General features: G+C 44.9%; 1 protein-coding gene across 3 annotated transcripts in view; it reads right to left on the bottom strand.

Moving 5' to 3' along the window:
- RBM6 (RNA binding motif protein 6) overlaps positions 1-23,451 on the bottom strand; it is a 57,916-nt gene that overhangs the window by 23,956 nt on the left and 10,509 nt on the right. For all 3 annotated transcript variants that reach the window (XM_009091002.4, XM_018914975.3, XM_050979278.1), the window contains exon 6: positions 11,680-11,753. In XM_009091002.4, the coding sequence (XP_009089250.1) occupies positions 11,680-11,753 (74 nt within the window). The remainder of the gene's footprint in view (positions 1-11,679; positions 11,754-23,451) is intronic.

Raw genomic sequence — 23,451 nt, forward strand, 5'->3', positions numbered from 1 at the left:
CAACAGCTGTTTCACAGACCCCCTTCTTTCCCAACACAGGGACTTCCCTTCTCTCTCCAAAATGCTGCTCTACTGTCTGGACATATTTCTCAATATTTTTTTTTTTGCATGACCACCTTTTTCCTCAAAGGTCATCTCATCCCATCTCACTGTTAAACAATATAAAGCTTAAGCACATTAGCACAATGCCCTAATCCAGCCCAGGACCTTCCTGTGCACCTCCCTCAGGGATACTTTACAATTAGCAATGGCCATAAGGAAGCTGGGAAACAATGAGGAAACACCCAGCACCTTAATCATAGGTTTGAAGCACAAATATCAAAATCCTAAAGAGTAATCCCAATGCAAAATCATGGTGGAAAAAAAGGCTGGAAAGCTCTGCCTTAAAGAGGAAAATTTATTGCTAGACAATTCAATTAAGCATTTGAAGACCCCACACACAAACAACTCATGTTCTTCCACTGGAGCATGTACCCATGGGATTACACACCAATTCCAACACCTGCACAGGGAACAGAACTCAGGGTGTTCTGTGCAGCAGCAAATGTTTGCTAAGAACACATCAGCTGCGCTGAGGAAGGGTGTGCTCCAGAAGCTCCTCCAGACAGGAGTCCAAACTCCATTCTCAGGCACTGTGAGCCCTCCCTGGTAGTGCCTTCCCTGCAGCCAGTGCCCAGGAAAGCTCCCTGCAGAACAGTCTCTCTGCTGAAAGGAAGAGACCCAAAAACCCTGGGAAGAGGAAGTGCCTCTGAAGAAAAGAGGGTTTTATCCTAAGAGACATCATTTCTGAATAGATTCCTAGTTAATGACAAATGTGGGTGTTTGATACTGCACCCCTCAGGATAAGAGCCCTGCCATTTGCCACCAGCAGGGCAACACTTACCTGTGTCATCCCAATGATGATTCCCAGCACATCATCGTGACCTTGAGGCGGCCTGTCCAAAAGCTATATCCAGATCCTTAATGCTCACACCTGGACAGAACATCAAGGCAGCTGGCCCACCTTCAGGCTGGCACCTGTACAGATTTCTGTGTCTGAGCAGATGTTGCCTCCTGAGAGCTCTTCCTAGGAGCTGATTTGGAAAGCAGCTGCTTTAACCTCTTGGCTCAGTATTTGCCAAGAAACCTGACACAGCATGAAAACAGTTATCCAAGCCCTTTGGAGGGAAGTTATTTTTCCCTGCTAGCCTGGCTTGGGTGCAATGTAACAGTGCTGGGTGTCACAGTTCCCTAGAGGACCCAGCACCTCTTCCTTTCTTAAGGCACTGAAGTTTAAGAGGTTCATTCAGGCAACTGCACTGCACAAAGTCCAGAGGTAAATTCAGATCATTCCTTCCTGGTCAGTTCCCAGAACTGCTGAAGAAAGGAATTTAGTGCCTTGTCAGGGTGCAGATGTAGTGACTCTCCAGGCTCTGAGGCTCTGGTGGCCTTGGGAGGGTACTCTTGGGAGAGTACATCCAGAGAGGTGAGTGTGCAGGACAGCAGTTCTTCTGATAACCCTGACACCAAGGAAGGAAAAGAAACCAGTTCCTTGTTGTGCCACAAGTGCCTCAGCATGGCTTAATTCCTAAGGGATTGGGAAGGGGAAACAGCATGCACAGACATCTCTTTTAACTGCCACATAAGCTGCACAGCAGTGGGTGGCTCAGATATTGTAACTTGAACCCCCTGTGGGACTTTAATACCTGGTGGCTCAGGAGAGAGACTGGCCCATGCAGGCTGAGGGCAGCCAAGCACAGGGTACTGCCTGCAGCTCCCTGTGTGCTGCTCACCCCTCTGCAGCAAGCACTGGAGCACCAGAGAGCTGATGCTTTCAGCTGCTTCTCTTAGAGCCAGATGGATCATCATTTGTCTGTCATCAGAAGGTGTCTGTGAAACTTTCTGGAATTCACTTCTTACATTTTTAGTGATGTGCCCAGTACACACTGGAAGGAAGAAAAAGAGATGAGATGAGTTAATGGAAAGGACAGAGAAGGCAGCAGTGGCAGTGGACACACCACTTCCACGTGAACCAGGCCCAGAACAACAGCTTGTCAGGGAAAAAAAATCCAAACCACCTCAGCACTCCTCTCCAGTGATATCACAGGTTGGGAAGAATCACTCAGGCTTTCAAAACCTTAGGGCTATAAACAGTAAAACACCTTAGTCATCATATCATTAATGTACAGCTTTGCACCGTGAGAAAGCTTCTTAGTGAGACTTCTCAACCTGGTATTAAGTGTATGAAAATACATCTTGGGATTCTTAAGACATAAAATTACTTTCTCTGTTAACTCTGCTCCTGAGATCCTTGATGGAAAAGTACATCAAATGTTTGCTTGGGCTTTAAATGCCATCCTGGCTCAAATCTGTTTCATGAAGCCCATCTGAATATTGCTAATTTCCTTGTTAGACACGGACTGTACATCACAAAAAAACGAAGATTTCCCCTGTTGTCTATGAAAACAGGAGAAAATTACTTTCATTCTCTTGTTCTAAAGACATTTTCAGAGTTTTAAATACTTAAGTCTTATGTTTACAGCTTTATAGCTTTGACCCTCATTAAAAATGTAATTCCTTACGTGACAGACTTGATTTTAGACCCGTGTCCTTCAGAAGCTGTTTGTTCATCCTGTGGAAGGCATAACTAACTGAACTTATAGGTGGCCTGAAGAGATGGAGATGCAGGAGCATACTTGGATGCAACATCTGGTAGCTGTCAACACATACACACAGTGCAACAGTACCACAAAATAAACCTTCAGGCAGACTGCTCCTTTACATCTGATAGCTTTTGTTCTGCAGAAGCCAGGAAGAACTTTCCACCTCCGTCCTACATCTCCTTGTACAAAACAGCTCCAAATTTTCCCACACAACCCTCTTCTGGCAGCAATCGTAGCCAGGATTCAGTAAGTTGGTCACACAGTGCTACTGAGGACCTGTCAGTGGCTGTCCCATTCACAGATTCCCTGATATGACGGAAGAAGAAATTCTCCCCCTTATGTGAGAGGACTGGGGAAGTTGGTGCCTTTCCTCAGCAGTGCAGAGGGATTTTGCCTGCCAGCACTCTCACTGCTCTTCCCCCTCCTGTGTTTCCTGGACCTGCACAGATGCAGAATGACAGCAAAACTCCTGATCTCTGATCTTGTAGCACACAGTGTTTCTTGTGCTCTCCGTAGGTATTAAAGCTTTAATAAGAGTCTAGAAGGTGCCCTGTGGCTTGCAGGGGAATGGGGTGGATAATAACTCTGTGTCCTCCTGTGTTAAATACCTGTTTCCTTGTTGCCTGTGATTGATGGATAATGACACAATAGCCCATTTAGGCGTGCCGCCCCCATTTTCCACTGTAATAATTTCATTTCTAGACAAGAATATTAACAACCCAGTTACAGTCAAATGGAAACAGAAATTCAGAAATAAAAGTTGCTGACTGCCAGAGCTTTGATCTTCCATCTTCAAACTTGAATCTGAATTTAATATTTTACTGGCATGAGTCTCACAACCCGAGCAGAAAACAGAAAAATGCAATGTACTCCTTTGGAATGAACCGCAATTCCAGACAGCCAAACTTCCGTTATTTAAATTGAAAAGGTCCAATACAAACTCAGCTGGGAAGAAAACAGACTAAAATCCACATCTGAAGGGAATTCCAGCTCTCTCTCACTATCAAAACCCTCGATACACAACGAGCATACATGATTTCTACAGAAGGCTAGGCAGACCATTTCTTTGAAGAGAAGGAAACAGTGGTTCTGCCTTCTTCCTTAACCCCAGGAAGCGTGCAGTTCAACATTTTTTTCCACCTCTGGAGTCAACATTTTACCTTCCTGTTCCAGCAATCCAACACCAGCAGTGCATCAAATAATGGAAAAGCAATCGCTGCTAAGATAGCACAAAAGCATGAACAAACAGTTCTGAGGCTGAAGCTCACAACGACTCATCAAATGAAAACTACAACATTTTGGTGTGCTCCCACTTATCAAAACAGTCCAGATGGAGTCCTAGCATTATAATCTGGCTCATATGCTTGTAAAACATATCTGGTGCTCTCCTAGACATTGCTGGAATTAGGCTGAAGACTCATTGGACTCAGCCCAACAATTTATGTCACCTCATTCTCAGTGACGGGTCCTGTGCAAACCATTATGGCAAAACCATGATAGAAAATGGTCTCACTCTGGAAATGAAAGCTGTGGTGCATTCACTGAGATGTCTTGATTCATGACTGAACCCGTCCAGACATTTCCCTTTCGCTGCCTGCTCATCTCCCTTAAGACTCTTCAGTGGTATCATCAGCACCATCCACTTCTACGAGTACAGAGGGAATTTCTGAGAGTGCAGCCACAGCTTGGTTAGTCACAGCTTACTTAGAGGATGACTTCAAAAGCATCAAAGCAACTTAGTGGCATGAGTCCTACTACTTTCATATAGGAGCTTGATCAAGGGATTTTACATCCTAATCCAAAATCCCCTTCTGACCATATACACAATCTATCAACTGCAGCACCACACAATCTGTCCTACACCTGATTTACCACCTTCCTTTGAAGCACTCCGAGGCTACGAGGCACACACCTTCCAAATGGATATTTAAAGTTTCTACAGATCTTCACAGAAAATCAACTAATGATGAATGGAAACTCCATTAAAAACATACAGTCTGTGAGAAAGAGCAGCCAGCAGTAAACCATGGCTCTGTTTTAAGGTGAAACTGCACCTATACGTAGCATACATAGCATAATCTATGACTAAGATTTCCCCACTGGCACACAATTATTCCATTAACACATTAGGAGGAGAGGACCTGACAGCTACAGAGACAGGGTGCCATCTGTATCCTGCCCATGCATCCAAAGATTACTTCAAATCTTTCCTAGCTCAAGGCAAGATCTCACCTAGAAACGAATTCAAAGGATGAGTGTTCCAGATGCCTCATCGCTCAGGAAAATGCTTTGCGTACCGAAAATGACCAAACCAAAGCTATTTCTTAGGGAATGCTCTGCCAATGAGTCCTCTACAACACAACTTTAGCCATATGGAAGGGGCAGAGGCAGACTGACCCATGGTACACACTGCACTTTGCATGCACAAGCAGAAGCTTTGAAGTGTCCCCATTTCTACATCATCAGTGCTGGGCACGAGCAAAGGTCCGGCTGCCCCATGGTGGTTCCTCACTTTGAGCCACCAGTGCAGGGAACATCCAACCTTTTCCTGCCCAGCAGCTGGGAGTGATGCAGCACAATTACTGATATATCAGATCACACAGCCAATCAACCAGAGAGAAATGGACACCTGTCTTGTCCATCATTCACAGATCAAGTTATTAAAACAAATTTCAGGAAATCACAATTATTCCCTCCAGCTCCTGGCATTGTCAACAGAACATCTAATCCAACAGAGAACAACTGGATTAACAAGGCATTTATAATTTATAGGGAAAGAATGGTTATTTCAGACTTACACCACCACACAGATTTGTTAAGGTCAATGGGCAAAAAAATCCAACAAACCCATCACCAGAACAGAAATGCAGGGGCCAGGAGGGAGAGCAGTTTCATTTTAGAGAAGGGTAGGGAATGATGCTTTATGTGAAACAACCTATTTATATAGCAGCCCAAGCCAACCTTAGCACACAGAATAGATAATTCTGTAATATACAGCAATATTTGAGTCCTGAGATAACCCTGCTGGGCTACACATCCCCAGCAGCAATCAGAGATACTGAGGAAGTCCCACTTAAGCATGTGCTGCATGCTCCAGCCAGCTCACCCAGAAGCTGTCCTCTGGGACAATCCCACTGCAGAGCAGCAGTTCAGCAGCAGCAAACACACACAGTCCCCACCACATGGGTAAGGTGAGGCTGAAGGAAAAAGGAGGACAGGATTTTGGAATACGAGCAGGGAGGTGGAGGGACATGGCAAGCTGGGAATCACACAAGTAGAGCAAGAAGATGCAGCTTCACAACTCTTCTAGTGAAAAGTGAACTCATTTTAAAACACATGGGGTAGCATGGTTTGCTTCTTGAGGCAAGGCAGGACAGAGCTGCCAAGAAGGAGGTTGTAGTTTCTTTATCTGGGAAGGGCTGGAGAAAACACATTGATGGGAAGCTACTATTGGCTGAAAGGAAGAGTGTGTGAAGTCTCTGGCAGAAGATCTCTTACAACCTTCTGTGCCAAAGGAAGAGGGACTAAGAGGATTCACACGGCTTGGAGAGCTGAGATGACAGAAGATGTTGAGAAGACAGAAGAGAAAAAGGTCCTAAGAAATATTTTCGGTACTTTTTGGCAGTTACATTTTACAACAAAAGCCACCCTTCTATGCACATGGAAGGTCTCTGCAGCACACAGAGATTAAGCCAGTCCTTCCAAACAGGCAGTGCCTTTATCACAGCTTCATTGCAGGATATACACATGTACACCCACGCACCCAGCCCTGTCACAGGTCACTGCAGGCAGATCCAACTGCTTATTCACAGTCAAGTGTCGGCCCAGCTGCAGGAGCTCCCCACTGCAGGCTTCCATACTGATCTCAAAAGCTGACAACTCCAGTTAAATGCTGGTACGATGCAGTTATTAGTGAGACACAAGAGGGAATGAAAAAATGATTGACTCAACATGTCAAGCCTCTGTGATGTAAGCCCAGGGTGAACTCGTGACAAGGTCACACACTGAATCAGACGCAAAAAAACCCAGATCAGCTCTGCTGCCTGGAAATCCACTCATCCACTAGCCTGTGGAGAGAACTTTCCATAGGTCAGGTGGCTCATAAAAATTCCTCCACAATGTGCATGTTTCCCAAACCATTAGGATGTTTACAGAAGAAACTGCCTAGGTATACAAGCCTTTCCCTCTCAAAGTGGAAGACTCCAAAAGCAGATTCTAGAAATCCACAATCAAAAGCAGGACAGGCTTCATGGGGGTGAGGCAGAGGAGGGGAAAAGGAGGTGTGCTAATGACACAACCTGAGCAAAATCCACACACCTGATACACAACAAGAAAAGCAGAATATAATGTCACCTGTGGATCCAAGGAGAACAGATCAAAAGCAAGGCCATCTCCAGCACCCTTAGCCAAACACACAAATGGATTTCAGTGTATTTGTAGACATGCCACCACCACCCTCAACTGCAGGTTAAAGCTAAAGAGACAGAGTAACATTGTCAAGTGAATAAATGATGGATACCAGACAGCCCGTGAAAATGCATTTGAGGCAGGTGTCATTTTCCATTACAAGGGGAACCTGGCAGATTCTAGAAAAAAAAAATCCACACTCCACAATTAGACCCATTCTACCAAAAGGAAAGCAATTAGCTTTGATGCTTGGACACACATTTTCTTTTACAAACTGTAACACACTCCCTGTACCACAGGCTTCAATAAATACCCCAAGGTTACAGGTCACAGAAGTTCCATTCTCAGGATAAGCACACGCTCCCTCCTTATTTAATTGGGAAGCCGCACAGAGTTGTGGCTTGTTACTGCAAATGTTTTCAGGACAGAAAGTCCTAAGCTTTGCCTGCTTGTCACAGCATCTTGTGGATTTTAACACCAACAGCTACAGTGAAAAGCCTGTGAAATATGATCTGCACCAGAAGCTCTGTTCACACAGAATACAGAAAGGCCCTGCAGTGAATGGATACAGAAAAATGGGCTCAAAGCAGGAGAAACACACAGTTGATGTTTCTAGTTGCACAGGAGTGGGACATGCTCAAGTAAGCACCCACCAAATCCAGTAAGAATCCCTCTTACTCTCTCCAGTAAAAAACAAACAGGGAGTGGAGACATTGGTGTGCTCAGCAAACTGAACAAGGACAGCACTGCAGGGACACTGCTCTGACAAGTGCCAGCCTCAGCACAGAACGGCACAAGAGCAAGTCTTGAACAACCACTCCAGCACATGCCTGGAGACCTGCACAATAATGTACAGTGTATGCATTTTTGAAAGTTCATGCTATAGCTCTCCTCTTGCCCTCTTTCTTTAGAAACAGGAGGAAAGGATTACAAAGTTGTTAGTTACTAGCAACAAGCTAGGAAATATTCATGCAGCCAGTGTTGCTAAGTTTGAGGTCTGAGCGGATTTGGAGACAATACTACAGAGTCAGTTGAGACAGACCATTTGCTCCTGAGCTCAGGAAAAACCCTCTTGCTTCCATATGTATAACCAACTCCATTTCAGTGAAAACACTCGGAGAATTAAAATATGCAAGCAGCAGAGACAAGCTCCTTCCGTTTCTGTTCCTCCTGCCTTTATGACACACAACAGTAAAAAGGGTACTTCATTTCCCACCTGATTTTCTCACACCAAGTAACATGCTTGTTATGTCTGTTCTTTTCTACACATGAAGGAGGAATGCAAAAAGATCCCATGCCCATGGCCAAGTGCAGCCATGGGATGTATTCCCAAAGCTGCCTCCAAGAAGATAACCTGGTGCCCTGAGACAGGAACAGTACCACACCAGGGTCTACGCCAAAGAAATGCCAAATGCCACATCCCACCCTTTCAAAAATGAGAATAAGGGAGGGAAAATTATTTAGGAAAAATCATGTGACTTAGCAGACAGAAACCCCCATTTTGCATTCAAAATAACTTTCTCCCCAACAGAAAAGCAGCTCATCACAGACAGAAAAGATCTCACACAACTCTAGTGACAGCCACTGTGAAACAAAAGGCCACCAGGAGCATCACCAACCATGAGGCTGCTATAAGGGCTGGATTTAGGCTCTGCACAACAAATCAACCACTCATCTGCCCTGCCAAGGCAGAGCCCCCACAAAGCCAGCGGGACAGTCAGCACCTGGCACTTCACTCATCCAGCCCTGTGCCCAGCACCTCCATGCTGGGAATAACAGCCACCCAGAACCTTCCATGCATATTAGGTGGGACCTTGGCACTGCAATAAGTTGCCAATGCAACAATCAACGAGTCAGAGCAATTAATAAGGTGCCTGTTGTCATTACTTTAGCTGAGGCAGTTAATACACATGGAATGAAACTCTCCTGCAAAATCAGGGCAACACAGAATATGGGTGTTTCCTTATCACAATGTACGTAACAGAAAAGCCCCCTCAAATCTCAGCAGTCACGTATACATGCTAAGATTTACTGAATGGAGGGAGTTGAACCTGGTAAATCTGTAGTTTGCAAGTCTGGCAATGATCTTAAGTGGGTGCTGGTGTGTGTTGAGTAAAACAAAAGGATTTCACAGTATCAGAATGATACAATATAGAGATGTAGCAAATTGTTCTTCAGGCAGGAGCAGTTCAACAGGCATTAAACAGCATCAAAAATGTTGGTTTTGCACAAGCTATTTATTCCCAGCCTCTAGATGCCTGAGAAAGAGGCAGGTTGACTAGTGAGGGACCAGCATGTCACTTGCTATTTATGCTCTCACAAGTGACTGAATTTGACAGGGACAGTTGATAACCTTCTGAAAATAACTGAACTATCAAAGAATCTGCGTCTTAGCTAACACAGGTTTTTAGTTTTTCAGCTTGCAAAAATGCAGACTCTCAGTCTAAAGAGATGATCTTGCAACTCTACCCTGGAAGTCATTGAAGTGGAATATCTATTCTCTAGGGACAATTCATAACTCCCTTTCTGAAGATCTCTATTTGTCTCTTACCGAGAATTTTAAAGTCGCCTATTTCTTTTGCAGTATGTTAGGTACAAATATTGCTTTTTTATTAAATTTAGGTAATTAGAAGGGCTCTTTTTCATGTTCAATGAAAAGCAGATTAGTCAAGTTAACCTATGTGGGGCAATCCAGAAGTTGCAGCACTCCTGACCAAATGCATGTAGCTTGGGTCATTCCAAACCCCACATTTCCAACTTCTCTAATTACTAACTACTGTAAGTCTACTAAAGCATGCTGAAGATTGGCATATGGAAGCTTGGGAGATGATTCCTTCCAAGCACTCCATCTCCCAGCTTTCATCTGCACACACACAGAGCCAGGTATAGCAGAAAGAAAACTGGAAGACTTTCATACCCTGTCTGTTTTTAGCACATCCCAGGTGTCTAAGGCTGGGACCACAACACCTGTCATTAGCAGGGAAGGGAAGCACAGGAAAGCATTCCCGAGCCTGAAAGGCTGCTCTAACTGATGCTGGGTAGGTCAGGGTAAGCAGCAGTGGAACATCAGACAGAGCTTCTTCTCATGCATGTGTGTGCAGTGATTTACTGGGCACTCAGGAAGGCACCCAGTTCAGTTTAAGGATTGGTGCCTCTGCTGCAGCAATGGACCAAACCTGATCAAGTTAGAACACCTGCCCAATTCTATACACTCCAAATGGGAGAAAGGGCAGAGCAGGTATCAACAATCAGAAAAAGAGGGATTCCCAAATTCCCAGATACTTGGGAATCGCTCTTGCATAGGAAGTTATTTCATATGAGCAGAATGGTGGAGAGAATATGGAGAGGCAATCGGTTAAAAGCAGTGTCATCTATAATTATAGATTCCCCAGTGACAACAAAATAAATTGGGAATTGCAGAAACACTGAAGGGAAAATAAAAGTTGTCACTGATGGTAAAAGTAATAATTAATTCTGGAGCCTTCTCTCTCTGCTCCTCACCACCACCTCAGTGGGAATGTGCCAGGCTCTTTCCCAGCAACAGAATTATTTCTGTAAAACATTTTTGTAAGTTGCAATACCTCTGTAACTGAAAATAGAGGCAAATGCAAGCGCTTAGTGGGACCTTTGAAACCCCAGCTGTGAAGACTCATTAACTGTAAGTACATTTTTGCAGATGCACAGCTCTGAATCTGACTCATAACTCTCCTCCCATGACAGCAAGACCCAGGATTCAGGTAAAAAGGCTTAAGATAATTGATATGGATCCTTACTCAGGCAAATTAGGAGGAAGAAAGCAGCAAAGAGGAGACTTAAGGGATATGGTGAAGAAAGGGGGATCAGAAGTTGGCTCTGTTGAGGGATCCATCATTTGCAGTTTCAAGGCAAAGGAGGGCAGTATGAGATGGGAATCTATGTTTTATCTAACAAATTTTATGCATCTCGCTCTTGTATGGGAGAAAACAGCTCTAGCTTCAAATACCAGGTCAGAGTAAAGGCCCCTCTTGAATAGTTACTGGGGATTTCAGTCATTTTGTCCTTTCAAGGGCTGGAAATGTTCAGGTTTACCAGGCTCAACTGCACATGAGGGTAGTCCTTGTGTCTGCAGCTCTGGGTTGCTAAAGGACAGGATAGATATGGGGGAGATGCACAATTAAGCATCTCTCCCACACATAAGGCATATGGCAAAGTGGAGCACTCAAGTCACAGCTGACTCAGAGCTGCACACGAGGGTATGCACCTACAGTCACATGTGCATGTGTGTGTGTGTGCACGAACAGCCGGGGGAAGCGTTACTGCCAGCACAGCTCCTCCCAACTGCATTCCAGTGAGCACAAAAACAGCAGGGTCAAAACCTGCAGTAGGAGTCTGTCAGCCACCAGCCTCTGACTGAGCCAGCGTGCTGACACACACCAGGGAGGAGGGCAGACCACTTGGTGTCCAGCAGCTCCTTCCTGCTGGCATTTCTAAGCCTGATACAAGATTCTGTAACAACAACATTTAAACCGAGCTGTTGTGTATCATACAAGAACAGATCTTCCTTCACAAAAACCTCATTGGCTTTCCACCACCCCACCAAAAAAAAAGTTTTTAAAATCTTCTAGCAGCATTGACCGAATTGTAAAGCAACCTGGTTGGCTTCCATGCATCCGATGGCCTCTTCCAAGAGTGAAAACTCCACGCAGACATAGCCATAGTCGTAACCTGGGGACAGCATTTAAATACAGACGGGAGTCATGTTAGTGCCTTGCCATATAGAAAGCCACATTAAATAATCAATTTCCCTTTCCCTCCAATGACAAGCCCTCTAACCACCACCCCTCTACCTCAGAATGAAAAAGAAAGTAACCAGGGACTAGCTGGATGATGATTAACTGTGCAGTTTACCATGAACATTAATAGTAGTGTTCCCACTTTCCCTTACACAACCCAGTGACAGTCACACCCTTTCTTAGGGCAAGAAATAATTACTTCGCTGTTTGGTTTTTCTAAGTCATAGTGACTTTCCATTGCCAGTTTCACATGTTATGCTACCTTGGAGGCACCACTCTCCAAAGTAAGTGTTGATAAATCATTTCCAAGTACCTTGCTGCAGATATATTTTACACGAATAGCCAGCATTTTAAGTGGGCAATATTTCAGAAAGAACTAATACAATTCCTTTGCCTTTGCTATTTTTCTTTCAACACTGCTTACTTTTTGAAGTCCAATCCCTTGCATTATGAAAAAGTGCAGCTGAGCAGGAACGAGAACTCCAACTTTCTCATTTTGGTATAGATATCACTGCACACATAAGAGGGTGTGGGAGCTTTAAGTTTAGATTCAAGAAACTATAGAGCCTTTACTCTTCTTACTCCTTGGAAAGCTGTCATCTCCGTCACTGCAGAAGGGATCCACTGATTTAACTGTGTACTCCAGTTACCTGCACTGAAATATTATACCCCAAAGTGCAGGGTGAACACTACAGAATCTAAGATCAACTCAAGATCCATCCCTGATGTTGAAACTATCTCCAAGAACTGGAACGCTGAGGAACAACCTAAAGTCACAACCTCACCCCTCACATGTCAAGGCCACCACATCCAAAACAGCACTTTCCAGATGATCGAGGGTAGAGATGATCCTACATGGGCATAAGCAGTGAGAGGGCTTGGCTCCCTCCTCCTGCTGCTCTTTTGGCTGGTTTCGAACAAAAGGAAGGCTGGTCTGCAAGTGATTTGTGCCACTTTAGGCACCTAGCTGTCATGGTGAAGAGTTCATCTTCCCTTCTATTAAAGATGTACATCTCAACTCCAGTATTTTCAGCCCAGGTGGGTATCTGGTTCCTGCTGCTTCAGCCCCTCACCTTCCATGAAAAGGTAATTCCATGCATGCTTCTCTCAGGCAAGGCATTCCAGCCTCCTGGAAAACAGTCCCCATCTCCCTCAAGGCTCTGCCTAAGAACATTTGCTGCACTCTCTAGTTTTTCCTTATCTCTCACTTTACCATCTTTATACTTTACCACATCAAAGACCAGACCACACAAAATTATTTCATCATCAAGCCCTACTGTTTTTTTTTATTCTGGGAACGCTTTGCATGCTGTTCTAACAACACAATTCTGACTTTGCACCTTTGCTCTAATAACAAGACTCCAATTTGAATTTAGCACCTCTTCCACCTCATAGAGGAATTTATTCCCCTTTCCCATATTATTTTACTCAATATAATTATGTTAAATGGAAATTTATCAATCTGTGTGCTGTTCAGTTCAGTGGAAAATGCAGTCCAGCAGCACAACATCTGTGGTGGAAGGCAGCTAAAGGCACTTGACACTCATACATCAAGTGGGCACCTGGAACTAGTGGTGTAGTTTCAGCTGGCAGAACTGACAGAACCAAATTGATTCAGCTGTTCCCACAGCATCCATTCTGCTCTGCAGTACAGCCACACTGGATCACATTTTGAAAATGAAGGAGTTCTCCTCTCTGCAGAAGGCAGCTGCTCTCCAGAAGCAGTGCTGCCCCTTGCTGGGAGACTGCTCTGCATTCCAGGCAGTCACCTCTGCTACTCCCTGCACAGTGCGCAGCCTCACGTGGTACATTTTAAAGCCTTACTCAAATCCAGAATTCTCGAGTCACTTCTTTCCCTTCTGTTTAGAGAAGGGCTGCATGAATGATATTTGTCAGCCCATAAGTCTCCTGGTTTTCCTTCGGAGAGGATTTTTGAAAGCTTGCTGCAATCAGCAAGGCAAGATCAGAGCACTATCTTACTTCTATGTATAGGAGACCTCATGAGAAACACAAAGCAAGATTGCAGAAGTTTTCGTTCTATTTGCTCTGCAATAAGAGGACGTTTACATCCCAGTCCTCATGAAGGGAATGAGTAGTTTAGACATGGATTTAATCCAGCATGACACAACTGAGAGTGCAAGACTGAATGTTATACAGAGACACAAAACCTCAGACGCTTGGAGGAATGTACGCCAGAGGATCATTCCAAGCATTACATGAAGACAGTTAAGGGGAAGCCCAGCTCATTTCTCCTTCTGCACTTTCCCCTCCTCTGCTCTCCCCCACCAAATTCACAAACATAGCAGCAATAACATGAACAAAAACAATAACCATGGGCCCCATATCCTGCCAAAATGCAGCTCCAGGCCAGACGTTCAGCTCTTGAGGTCGGCTCGCAGAGAGACGCCGCGTTCTGGAATTCACTACAAGCTGTCCTCGCACAGACAGCACCGAAGTAGTGATGCAGGAAGAGAGCAGCCTGGAGCCACTTGCTGAAAACCACTGCTGAAGACGTGTGGGGGCTTGACACTTTTCCCCTCCTCCAGATCCAGAGCTTTGCATGGATCTGACAAGCACACTCAGGATGCGAGAACTACATAGTAACATCAGCCTTGGGTGGCAGGCCACCCCTGCTCTGCCCCCCTGCCCCCAGCTCCTCCAGAGCATCCTTCCATTTTAGGCTATGGCAGGGAGGCAACTGAAATGGAAGCCTGTGGAACAACAGCACCACACCTTCAAAAAGCAATGACTGCTGATTTTTCCACCATCTGCAACAATCACATTACCCAGAGGACAACACCTGAAACAAAACCAAGTGGTTCAAAGCTGGTTCTTAAGGGGGAGCAACTACAGAGGCTCCTGCCACCAACTGTTGTGCCTCTTCCCTGCCTCCTCCATAGGGCTGGTTCAGCTCTTAGTAGCAGCTGCTGAGCTTGGATATTTTTGTTTCCGAAGCCTTCACAGAGTTTGCCTGTCAGAATGCCAACAATTTAGGTGCTGTTACCAGAAGCAGGGCACGGGCATGGGATTTTGATGGAAGAACAGGGCCAGGCACCCAATGGCAGGAACTGGTTGCACAGGCATCCAAGGTAAGCAATGCTCCCCTGTGAGTGAGACCTCTTGGAGAACAGCCTCTGGTACTCTTCAGGCCATTGAAGTAAAACCAAAGCAATCAAATCAGTAAAGTAAAACCACTGCTGAAGAACAGGGTGGGGTTTTTGACTCAAAGAGGCCTAACTTCACAGGCAAGGTTTCCCATGAAGATATAAATCCTGGCCTCTTCACCTACTGATCAGTACAATACTACAGTTTCAGGATGCACAAGAAATTAGAATGGAGTAATGATTTGCAGAAATATATATGATCAACATAAACTTTGTCAAAAAGGAAAGAAATCCTTGTGTGGTATTTCTCCCACACAACCTCTGAGCATGCTGCAACACAGCTACACTGTCCAAATGATTTTTCCAACAGGAATACTTGAACTTGCGCAGATTTTGGCCCTAGCACAGCCATAAAACACGCATGTCCTCATCTCCCCCTATGTTTTAGGTCAACTGTGTAAAAGGACTCTTGTACCTTATTTAGCTACTTCCTTTCAGCTGTGCAAGTCTACAGTACCACAGGCTGTGTACGACAGATGAAATCAGAATGCAAGGAGAGCATGCACATAGATTGCAGAGGACTTCTGCTTTCCCTTAAGTGCTTCTATGTATACACAATCCTTTACGGATGCTCCCAAAGCATGCTCGGCTGTCTTCTGCACTGAAAATGGCACAAACGCTTAATACTTAGGAGCAGGGACACATTTAGAGCTCCAGGAAGCTGCTCTGCAAGCACTGGAATAAGGAACATTCTGCCTCTGAAACAGACGTGTCTTAGCAAAGTGAATTTTGACAGCAAATGGAGGGTCCCTGCTAGCATGCAATAGTTTGGCTAAAAATCCTGAAAGCCTGCCTTAAAATTACTGTTCTTTGGCTTCAGATATAGAGATCAAAGACTTGAGATTTAAAATAAGTCTTGTCTCTATACAGACACAGTTTCTACCGAACAACTGACACATAGTAATGTGTTATTTCACCATAGTTTGTTATATCAAAGATCTAAATAAAGGAAAACCATAATGTTGTTCTCAGAGCGGCTGTAAGCAGTATGAAGACAAAAAAAAAAATCTCTGGAGTTTTAGAAGACCAAATGAAAAGATCCTGTAGTGACAGCAGCCCTGTCTGTGCCAAAGCAAAGATAGTTTTGGAAAGAAGGCAGGATGGCAACATGACAAAGGCAGCCAATCCAAGAGGCGACCCAACTTCTTGATCCTAGGAATGAGGGCAGTCAGTCCTGCTCCTGCACAGCCCCAGCAAGCTGAGGGCATTAGGTCACCTCACATGCAGGGGAGCCATCACCTGCCTTTGCAAAAACAACTGTGACAAACCCCCGGCTGCTCTGGTGCAACACAAAGATGTTCTTCTCCTCTGGGACAGGAAGAGGTCTCCCACTAAAGTAACTCCATGGAACAGGTCACCAAAGGACACTACATTAACCTGGGCAGCTGGGCCACCTGCCAGCATGGTGGAGGTCCCTGCATCTGCCAGATGGGGCAAGCAGCCTCAGGGCAGATGGATGCAATGCAGTCTCCTAGGCAGAGAGCTTTCCCACCATCACCACAACACCTGACTTGTGTTTTTTCCCCTCGGATAGGACACAGCTACCACAGAAGAAAAGCATTTGCAGTTCTGGAGACTTCTGGGATTCAGAGAGACGGCACATTAAAGCAGAGCCATGGCCAGCAGCTGAAGCAGGAGATTCTTGCTGCTTTCTCCCTCCAGAGACAGCTTGGCAGAGAGAGCAGGGTGCAGCTGAGGAAACACTCTATAGAGTTTCACCCATGCTAAAGAAAGTTATACTGCTCCAAGGGCAGCTACAGCATAAAGTATGGAGTGACTATGAAGGACTTCTACATCCCTGAAGGAATCTGGGGTCTCACACACTGACCTTTGGGGAGCTCAGGTAATGGAGACAGGGATTGTGCACCCTGTTCTCAGAGAATCTGCCATTCTGTGATTGAAAGGAGTGGGAGATTTTGGCAATGTGCCCATGACCCCACGCAGAAGATCTGCCTGTTTCCTCCATGGAAAGATGCAGATGTAGGTCTTTTATTATTCACTCATACCAGAGTGAATAATACTGGAGAACACAGGGCTTTCTCTGGATCTCTGTGCTATTACACTGGGCTACTATTAGGAGGCAACATACTCTCAATGCTTCCAGGAAAACAGGAGCTCCTGGACATGCTCAGGAATGGCTGTACCTGTGTTTACTCAGCAAGCACTGTCTTTGCAGTGAGGATGGGCACTAGAGTAGTGCCTTTTGTGCCAGGCAGAGGAAATAAATCTGTCCAACCAGTCTGAAAAGCTGGAGGGCACCCCCGCAGCATGGCAGGGACAGCAGCAATCTATCTATGCTACCACTGAAGCCAAAATCATAAGCTCTCTCAATACCAGCTGGTGGATTCTGAGCATCCATAAATTTGTCAGATCTCTTTACTGCACAGATAAATTGGTCTTCAGAGCTACTAAAGCTGAAGAGCTACACTAGAATAAACAGGACAATCTGCAACAAGCCATATCCCCAATCCCCTTCAAAGGCTGAGCGTTTACAAGCCACACCTGCTGCTGGGAAAAGGCCTGTCACTTCCTGCTGCCCCTCTGTGTAAAGAAGTACACTCTTACACACTCATTCATGACAGAGAACAACACTGAAACCACAGGAAATTAAACAGAGCTGTATTCTGAAAGATGGAGCACTACAGCCCATTTTCTTTCCTCAGTCCTGGAGAACAAGACACAGAAAGGACCTGCCTGAGACAACCTCAAAGGTGGACAGCAGCAGCTACATAAACTACAGGAACTACTACAGTCAGAGCCTCAAATGGTTGTCAACCCTTCTTGGCCCAAGGAGGATAACTTATACACAGCACAAAGGAGAGGAGAGAAAAAAACCCAATGCTAAGACTGTACACACTGTAGTTTTATTAAAGACAAAGCATCACATTATGTTTGTACAGAAACCTGGAATCTGAGGAATGTTGGGGCTTTCACTAGACTCCATGAGAGAAGCCTGTAAGCTGCATACCTGGGAAGATGCTCCCCCCAGGAACTTGGTTCTAAAGTGCTGCTAATGTGAACTCGGTCTCCAGGATATAGGACTTACCATCTTAGCACAAAGTAATCAAGGTAACGTCAGTACATTGTGCAAAGCCTTGAAGTTTTGCTCCAGAGATGCAAAAGGAACGAGCACCTTTGGAAAAATGGATTCTGCATGTCAAAAAGACTGTGAGCATGTTTTATGGATAGATGTGTTTGTTGCATTTTTGGAATGGGCCTTATAACCATGAATCAAGGCTGATCACCATCACAAACGCTGACTTAGACCAGACTTGTACTTCCTATTTCCCAAGCCACAACACCACAGATAAGGAAAGAGGAGCAAGAACCCCTTTTGCTTCCAAGAGACAATGCACTAGTGCCCTGAAACCAAGGAAGGCAAGCTAAAAGCCTACTGCCCACACAGCTGGGAAAGCTGGCAAGGACTGCTATTAATGACCATGGACTAATTCCAGCTAAGTGTATTTTTTGGTTCTTGGCACGCTATTCTAGCTACAAGCTAGAGTCAATTGGTTCAGGCAGATCAGTGCTGACGATAGTTCCACAAGTCCTGGCAGGTGAGCCCTGCAGTCTGCAGAACTCTGCTGATCACTGGGAGATCTGACCACACCTCACGGGGAAACTCCTTGTGTGCTACTGGATCTCGTGAGCTCAGGGATGGTCACCTCATCTCTCAGCAAGTGCCTGAGCTCTACATGCCTGAATCACAGCTGATGCTGCAGAGTGGGCCACACAACCACCACTGTGCAAAGCACCAAGCACAGCAACAGGAGATTATTCATCCTATGGTGCATCAGCACCAGCCCTGATGGTGAGCCAAGCTGCCCTCTGTACAATTAGCACAACAGGCCAGATGTCCCTCTGCACCACAGCATGAGCTAGAGCCATCCCACAGCAACCCACAGCATGTGCTTTGTACCAAACCCAAGAATCCAAGTCCTTGTGGCACCTCATCTAACTCCAGAGAGTTGGTGCTATATAGGGAAGCCACCAGGTTACCACAAACCCACCCTTTGGAAGGGTTCACCCCTGGGCACTGCATCACTCCAGAAAGGAAACAAAAGGTTTCTCTTTGGCACAGTTCCAGAAACACTCCCTCCCCCTGCAGAGGAGCAGCTCACCTCTCCAGCCCTACCTAAAGCTGAGAGCTGCAGCAGGATGGCACCTGTGGCAGGGGCAGCATCTTGCCAGCATTTCTGGCCTCCAAGAGCTGCCCTACCCAAACACCACCCACAGCAAGGAAGCTAAAACCCTGTTAAATGTGGGCCTGACAAATGCACAGCCAGGTCTGCCTCAAAGGAAAGATGATCTCACTGCCTTGGAATGCACTCCAGCCACGGAAAATGGAGAACTTATCCCTGCTGAGTAGAGGTGCACCAATTTAAAAAAAAAAAAAAAAAAAAAAAAATCTGCACCAATTTTTCCATTATGAGCTGGAAACTTCTGGACTCTTAGATTATGAGCTTTAGCAAAATATAACACTGAAAAATACAATTCTGAATTCCAGAGGCTTCCTGATATATTCCTGAAACCAATGATTCACTGTTGTGATATACAAGATAGACTGCACTTGGAAAGGGAAAAAAAAGCAGCACCTTTTAAAGATTTATCTAAGGGGCTTATTAATATTTAACAGGGCACCAATGCGGCAGAGCTTAGAGAGAACAAGCAAGATAATCCAGTTTCTTGTAGGACTTGGCCAAGGCAATTTTAAGTTTAACACAGGGAGGGATAAGGGAAATAGTTCCAAGCACCACATAAGGGGCTGGTCCAGACAAATTAAACAGAACATGAATGCTATGGCAAGAAGGAGGCTGAGCAAGCAGGAAAGTACATTTAGTGGCAATAATACTTCCTAAAACAAAAGCTTTCCAAAATGGAGCAGGCAGCTGCCATAAAGCAGCTCATGTTTCCAGGTGACACTACATTTCTTGGGTGCTCCTTCACCCCAGGAAGAAGCCTGTCCTTTAGCAGGAGTCACCTGTGTCCATGTGGACATTGCTCTGGCCCCAAGGATTACTGCTGTTCTACCTGCTCCAGGCATTCCTGTTCCACAGGTGCTTTGTTCCTCAGGGGTGCTGCACTGTGTTCCCACATACACACCCAGGGTTCAAAAGCAAGTATTTCCAAGGGTCAGAATAGGGTTAAAACCCCAAATCTCCCAATTTCTGAAGCACTGCACTAATTTAGAGAGTACAGAAAGGGGCTGGGGTAGATCTCACTGTTCCTCCTGATTAGAATCCAGCTCACCTGGTCCTTCCAGGTCTACTTCAGAGCTCCTCTCTGCCCTAGTGACAGAGTCCCTTCTCCACCAGGCTCTCCCAGCCCAGCAAAAATTCTTCTCAGTTCCCCAGATGGGCTTATGGAGTGAACTAGGAAAGTCTTGTGGGCTGCCAGCCATTTCTCAGGCTCACTTTCCCTGAACAGCTTTCACAGCTGCTGGTACCAACACTAACATGAATCCCGGTTGGAAAACACATGTTCCAAGCTTGTCCCACTCCATGTTGCATCCAGGAGAACAATTTGAACAGAAGGCTCACTGTGGCTTGTGCTTTCACTTATTACTTTGGACACCACTGCAGTGTCCTTTAAGATAAGCAGCCCTTTAAGATAAGGTTGGCTCCATGTGCTTCCTTCTCCAGGGCACACGTGGGTGACTCAGCAAGAGCTCAGGGAAGTAGAAATAAAGCCAGATGAATATCAGGCAGCAGGTAAGTTTAAAATATGATCAAAATCAAAATCAGGGCAAGGTGTGTTCATGTTAGATTCCTCAAAGGTCAAAGGTGTCAGCGTCAAGTTCCTGGCAGTCAGCACCGAGGCAGGAGCATGGACAGTAAAAGGAGGAAGAAAAACCCCATTCCATGAGCAGCCAGTGTGGTCACACACTGCACTAACACCTCCAAGGAGGGGCCACCACGGTGTAAAGCCACATGAAAGCAGTGAGCCCAGCAAGCAGAGAAAACACCTTCAGATGGGATAGGGGAGCTCACAATCCCTTCCCAGAGAGCTACTGACAAGTCATCACCACAGGCATCTACAGGAGCAGTGGGACATCCATGCTCTGCCTCCACACAAGGCTCCAGGACATCCTGCCTACCAAAGCAGCTGACAGTCTTTGAGAAAGCTCCACAGTCACCTCAAGGCTTGTTCTTTGCAAAGGTTAATTGGACAGACATGACCAAACACACTCGAGAATGCAAGCTGAAAGATTTAATATAGTTATTTCTGCCAAGGCTTACACATCACATTGGAAGAAGCCTTCCTCCCCCAAAAAATGGATTTGGCACTTTCAGTCTGAATGTACAGGCATCAACTCAAAAATCTAACTGATGGAAATTACAAGTTAATGTCTTTTAGGGTAATACTATAAAGTCTGACTTTGACATTTTATCATTGTAAATATCTGCCTCTTTGATTTAAATAGAATTACTATGCCACTTTCTTAAGGTCTCTCACTGCCTTGTTTAAAATCTAGCCATCATTTCAGTTTGTGGGCTTCAGAGACAAAATAATCTAAAGAATCAACAGCTTGAATGCATACCAAAATCACACCAGGTATATTAAGAACAGAGTTCCATTCTCAGCACAGCCTTCAGTGAAAATAGACTTTTCTTCGCACATACAGGGTATGTAAAAAAAAGGGGCTTTATAAAGAAATTGAGCTGCTTTTTCCAAGAAAAATCAACCCTATCTTTTTCCCCAAACCAGAAAGAGTCTTGAAAAAGATCATACAGTGGAATCATTACACTGAAGCTGCTGAGATAAGCTTTATGATAAGCGTTATCTTTTTGAGAAACTGATCCAAACCTCACTTATTTTGAGTTAATTGCGTGTTATTTGTTACGGCTGTTATTGTTCCCCCCACAGCTGCAGGCATTCTTCTCTCAAACACAGTCAACATGCATACTCATGATTAATGTTATTTTTAACATTTCTGGACAGCACTTAAAAATATACAACCCACTCAGACTGGCTTAGCACGTGCTCCTCTGAGCCAGGTTGCCATTGTCCCACCGAGCCGATACAGCAGTGCAGGTATATCCCAGACATCAGTAATCCAAAAGGTTTGCTTTTCATTCTTATGGATATTTACATACACACCCCATCACAAAAGCGTTGTTTAGCCCATGACTGGCCTCTAGTTTCAGAGGTTTAGCTTTACAGAAGTTAATATTAAATCAATTCTATACACTTCTCTAGGAGGAGCCCATGTGAAAAGTTGGATTAATTTTACTACAGCTTCTAGTTACCCAATTTCTAAAAGAAGTATTCACAATGCAGGAAGCTTTCATTGCCCTAGACACATCCATCTTGTGCAAGAAGGATCAGAGAGCTGTTTAAATGCAGCCTCAGGACACAATGCAAAACAAAGACTTTGGAGCCTCCACGTAACCTGGAACAAAGCTACGCCGCTTAAATGACTGATGTTGACTGGACAGGGTTAAACAACAGCTTTACACAGATCATAAAACACGAGCTAATTTTAACTTCATTCTTTGCCTCCCCACAATTGCCAGAAAAACTTTTCAAAAAGCCAACTTTGCAGCTGAAGAGACAGCCTGGAACAGAATGCAGCTTTTGGAGAGACAGCAGAAAACTGCAGCCCTCGCATCACATGTGAGCACCCGCAGATACCAGAGCCTCTGCACAGAACTTCAGACACTGCGTCTCATCCTGAGCAGCCTTTGAAACAGGGAAGGGGAAGGAAGAAACAGCAGCTCTCTAATGAGGACAGTAAGTCCTAATAATGTACATGGGAAGAGACTTACAAAGAAATTTCCAGTTCAAGTTGATTTATTACTGAAGTGACATGTTTCAGAAGGAAAAAAAAACAAAACAACTGACAAATCTCATCAGCACAGGCAAGAAAGAAGCATGTTGCAATTATTGTGTTGCAGTCAGTGCTGTGTGGGTGACGACAGCAATACTGAAATATGCTTAGGAAAGAGGAAAGGAAGCAAGAAAGACTAACTGTGCCCCTTAAGCCCTGCTTGTTAGGCCAGATTACGTGACACAGGGATGTTCTTTAGTTCAAAGGTTCTTGAGAAGGTTGTGAAATCTCCTTTGACAGCTTCCAGAAACAAAAATACACAAATACCCCACTGCCCCAGTTTCTCAACACATTGGAAGCCTTTACATAATGCATTGACACCAAGAATTCCAGCTGCTTCACATACAACTCATACTGAAAATATGAAAAAGCACTGATGAATGTAGAAGCCTCTGCTCCCCTAGGTTTAAAAATAAAATTAAAATAAAATACCAGTTTCCAGTTATTTCCTACTAGTATTATCCACACCAGTCCCCAGGACTCACCCTTCCTACCATCGCACATCTTTGTTCCAGTACAACTCTTTCACAAAGCAGCCTTGTAAAATATTTCTTTCTTCAGAATCCTATACACACTGATCAGAAGTACAGCAGAACTTTATTCTTTGAATGAGGAAGAACATCCAGACCCAGTAT

The sequence above is a fragment of the Serinus canaria genome, chromosome 12 (assembly GCF_022539315.1).
Source record: "Serinus canaria isolate serCan28SL12 chromosome 12, serCan2020, whole genome shotgun sequence".
In the NCBI taxonomy this organism is placed as follows: Eukaryota; Metazoa; Chordata; class Aves; order Passeriformes; family Fringillidae; genus Serinus; species Serinus canaria.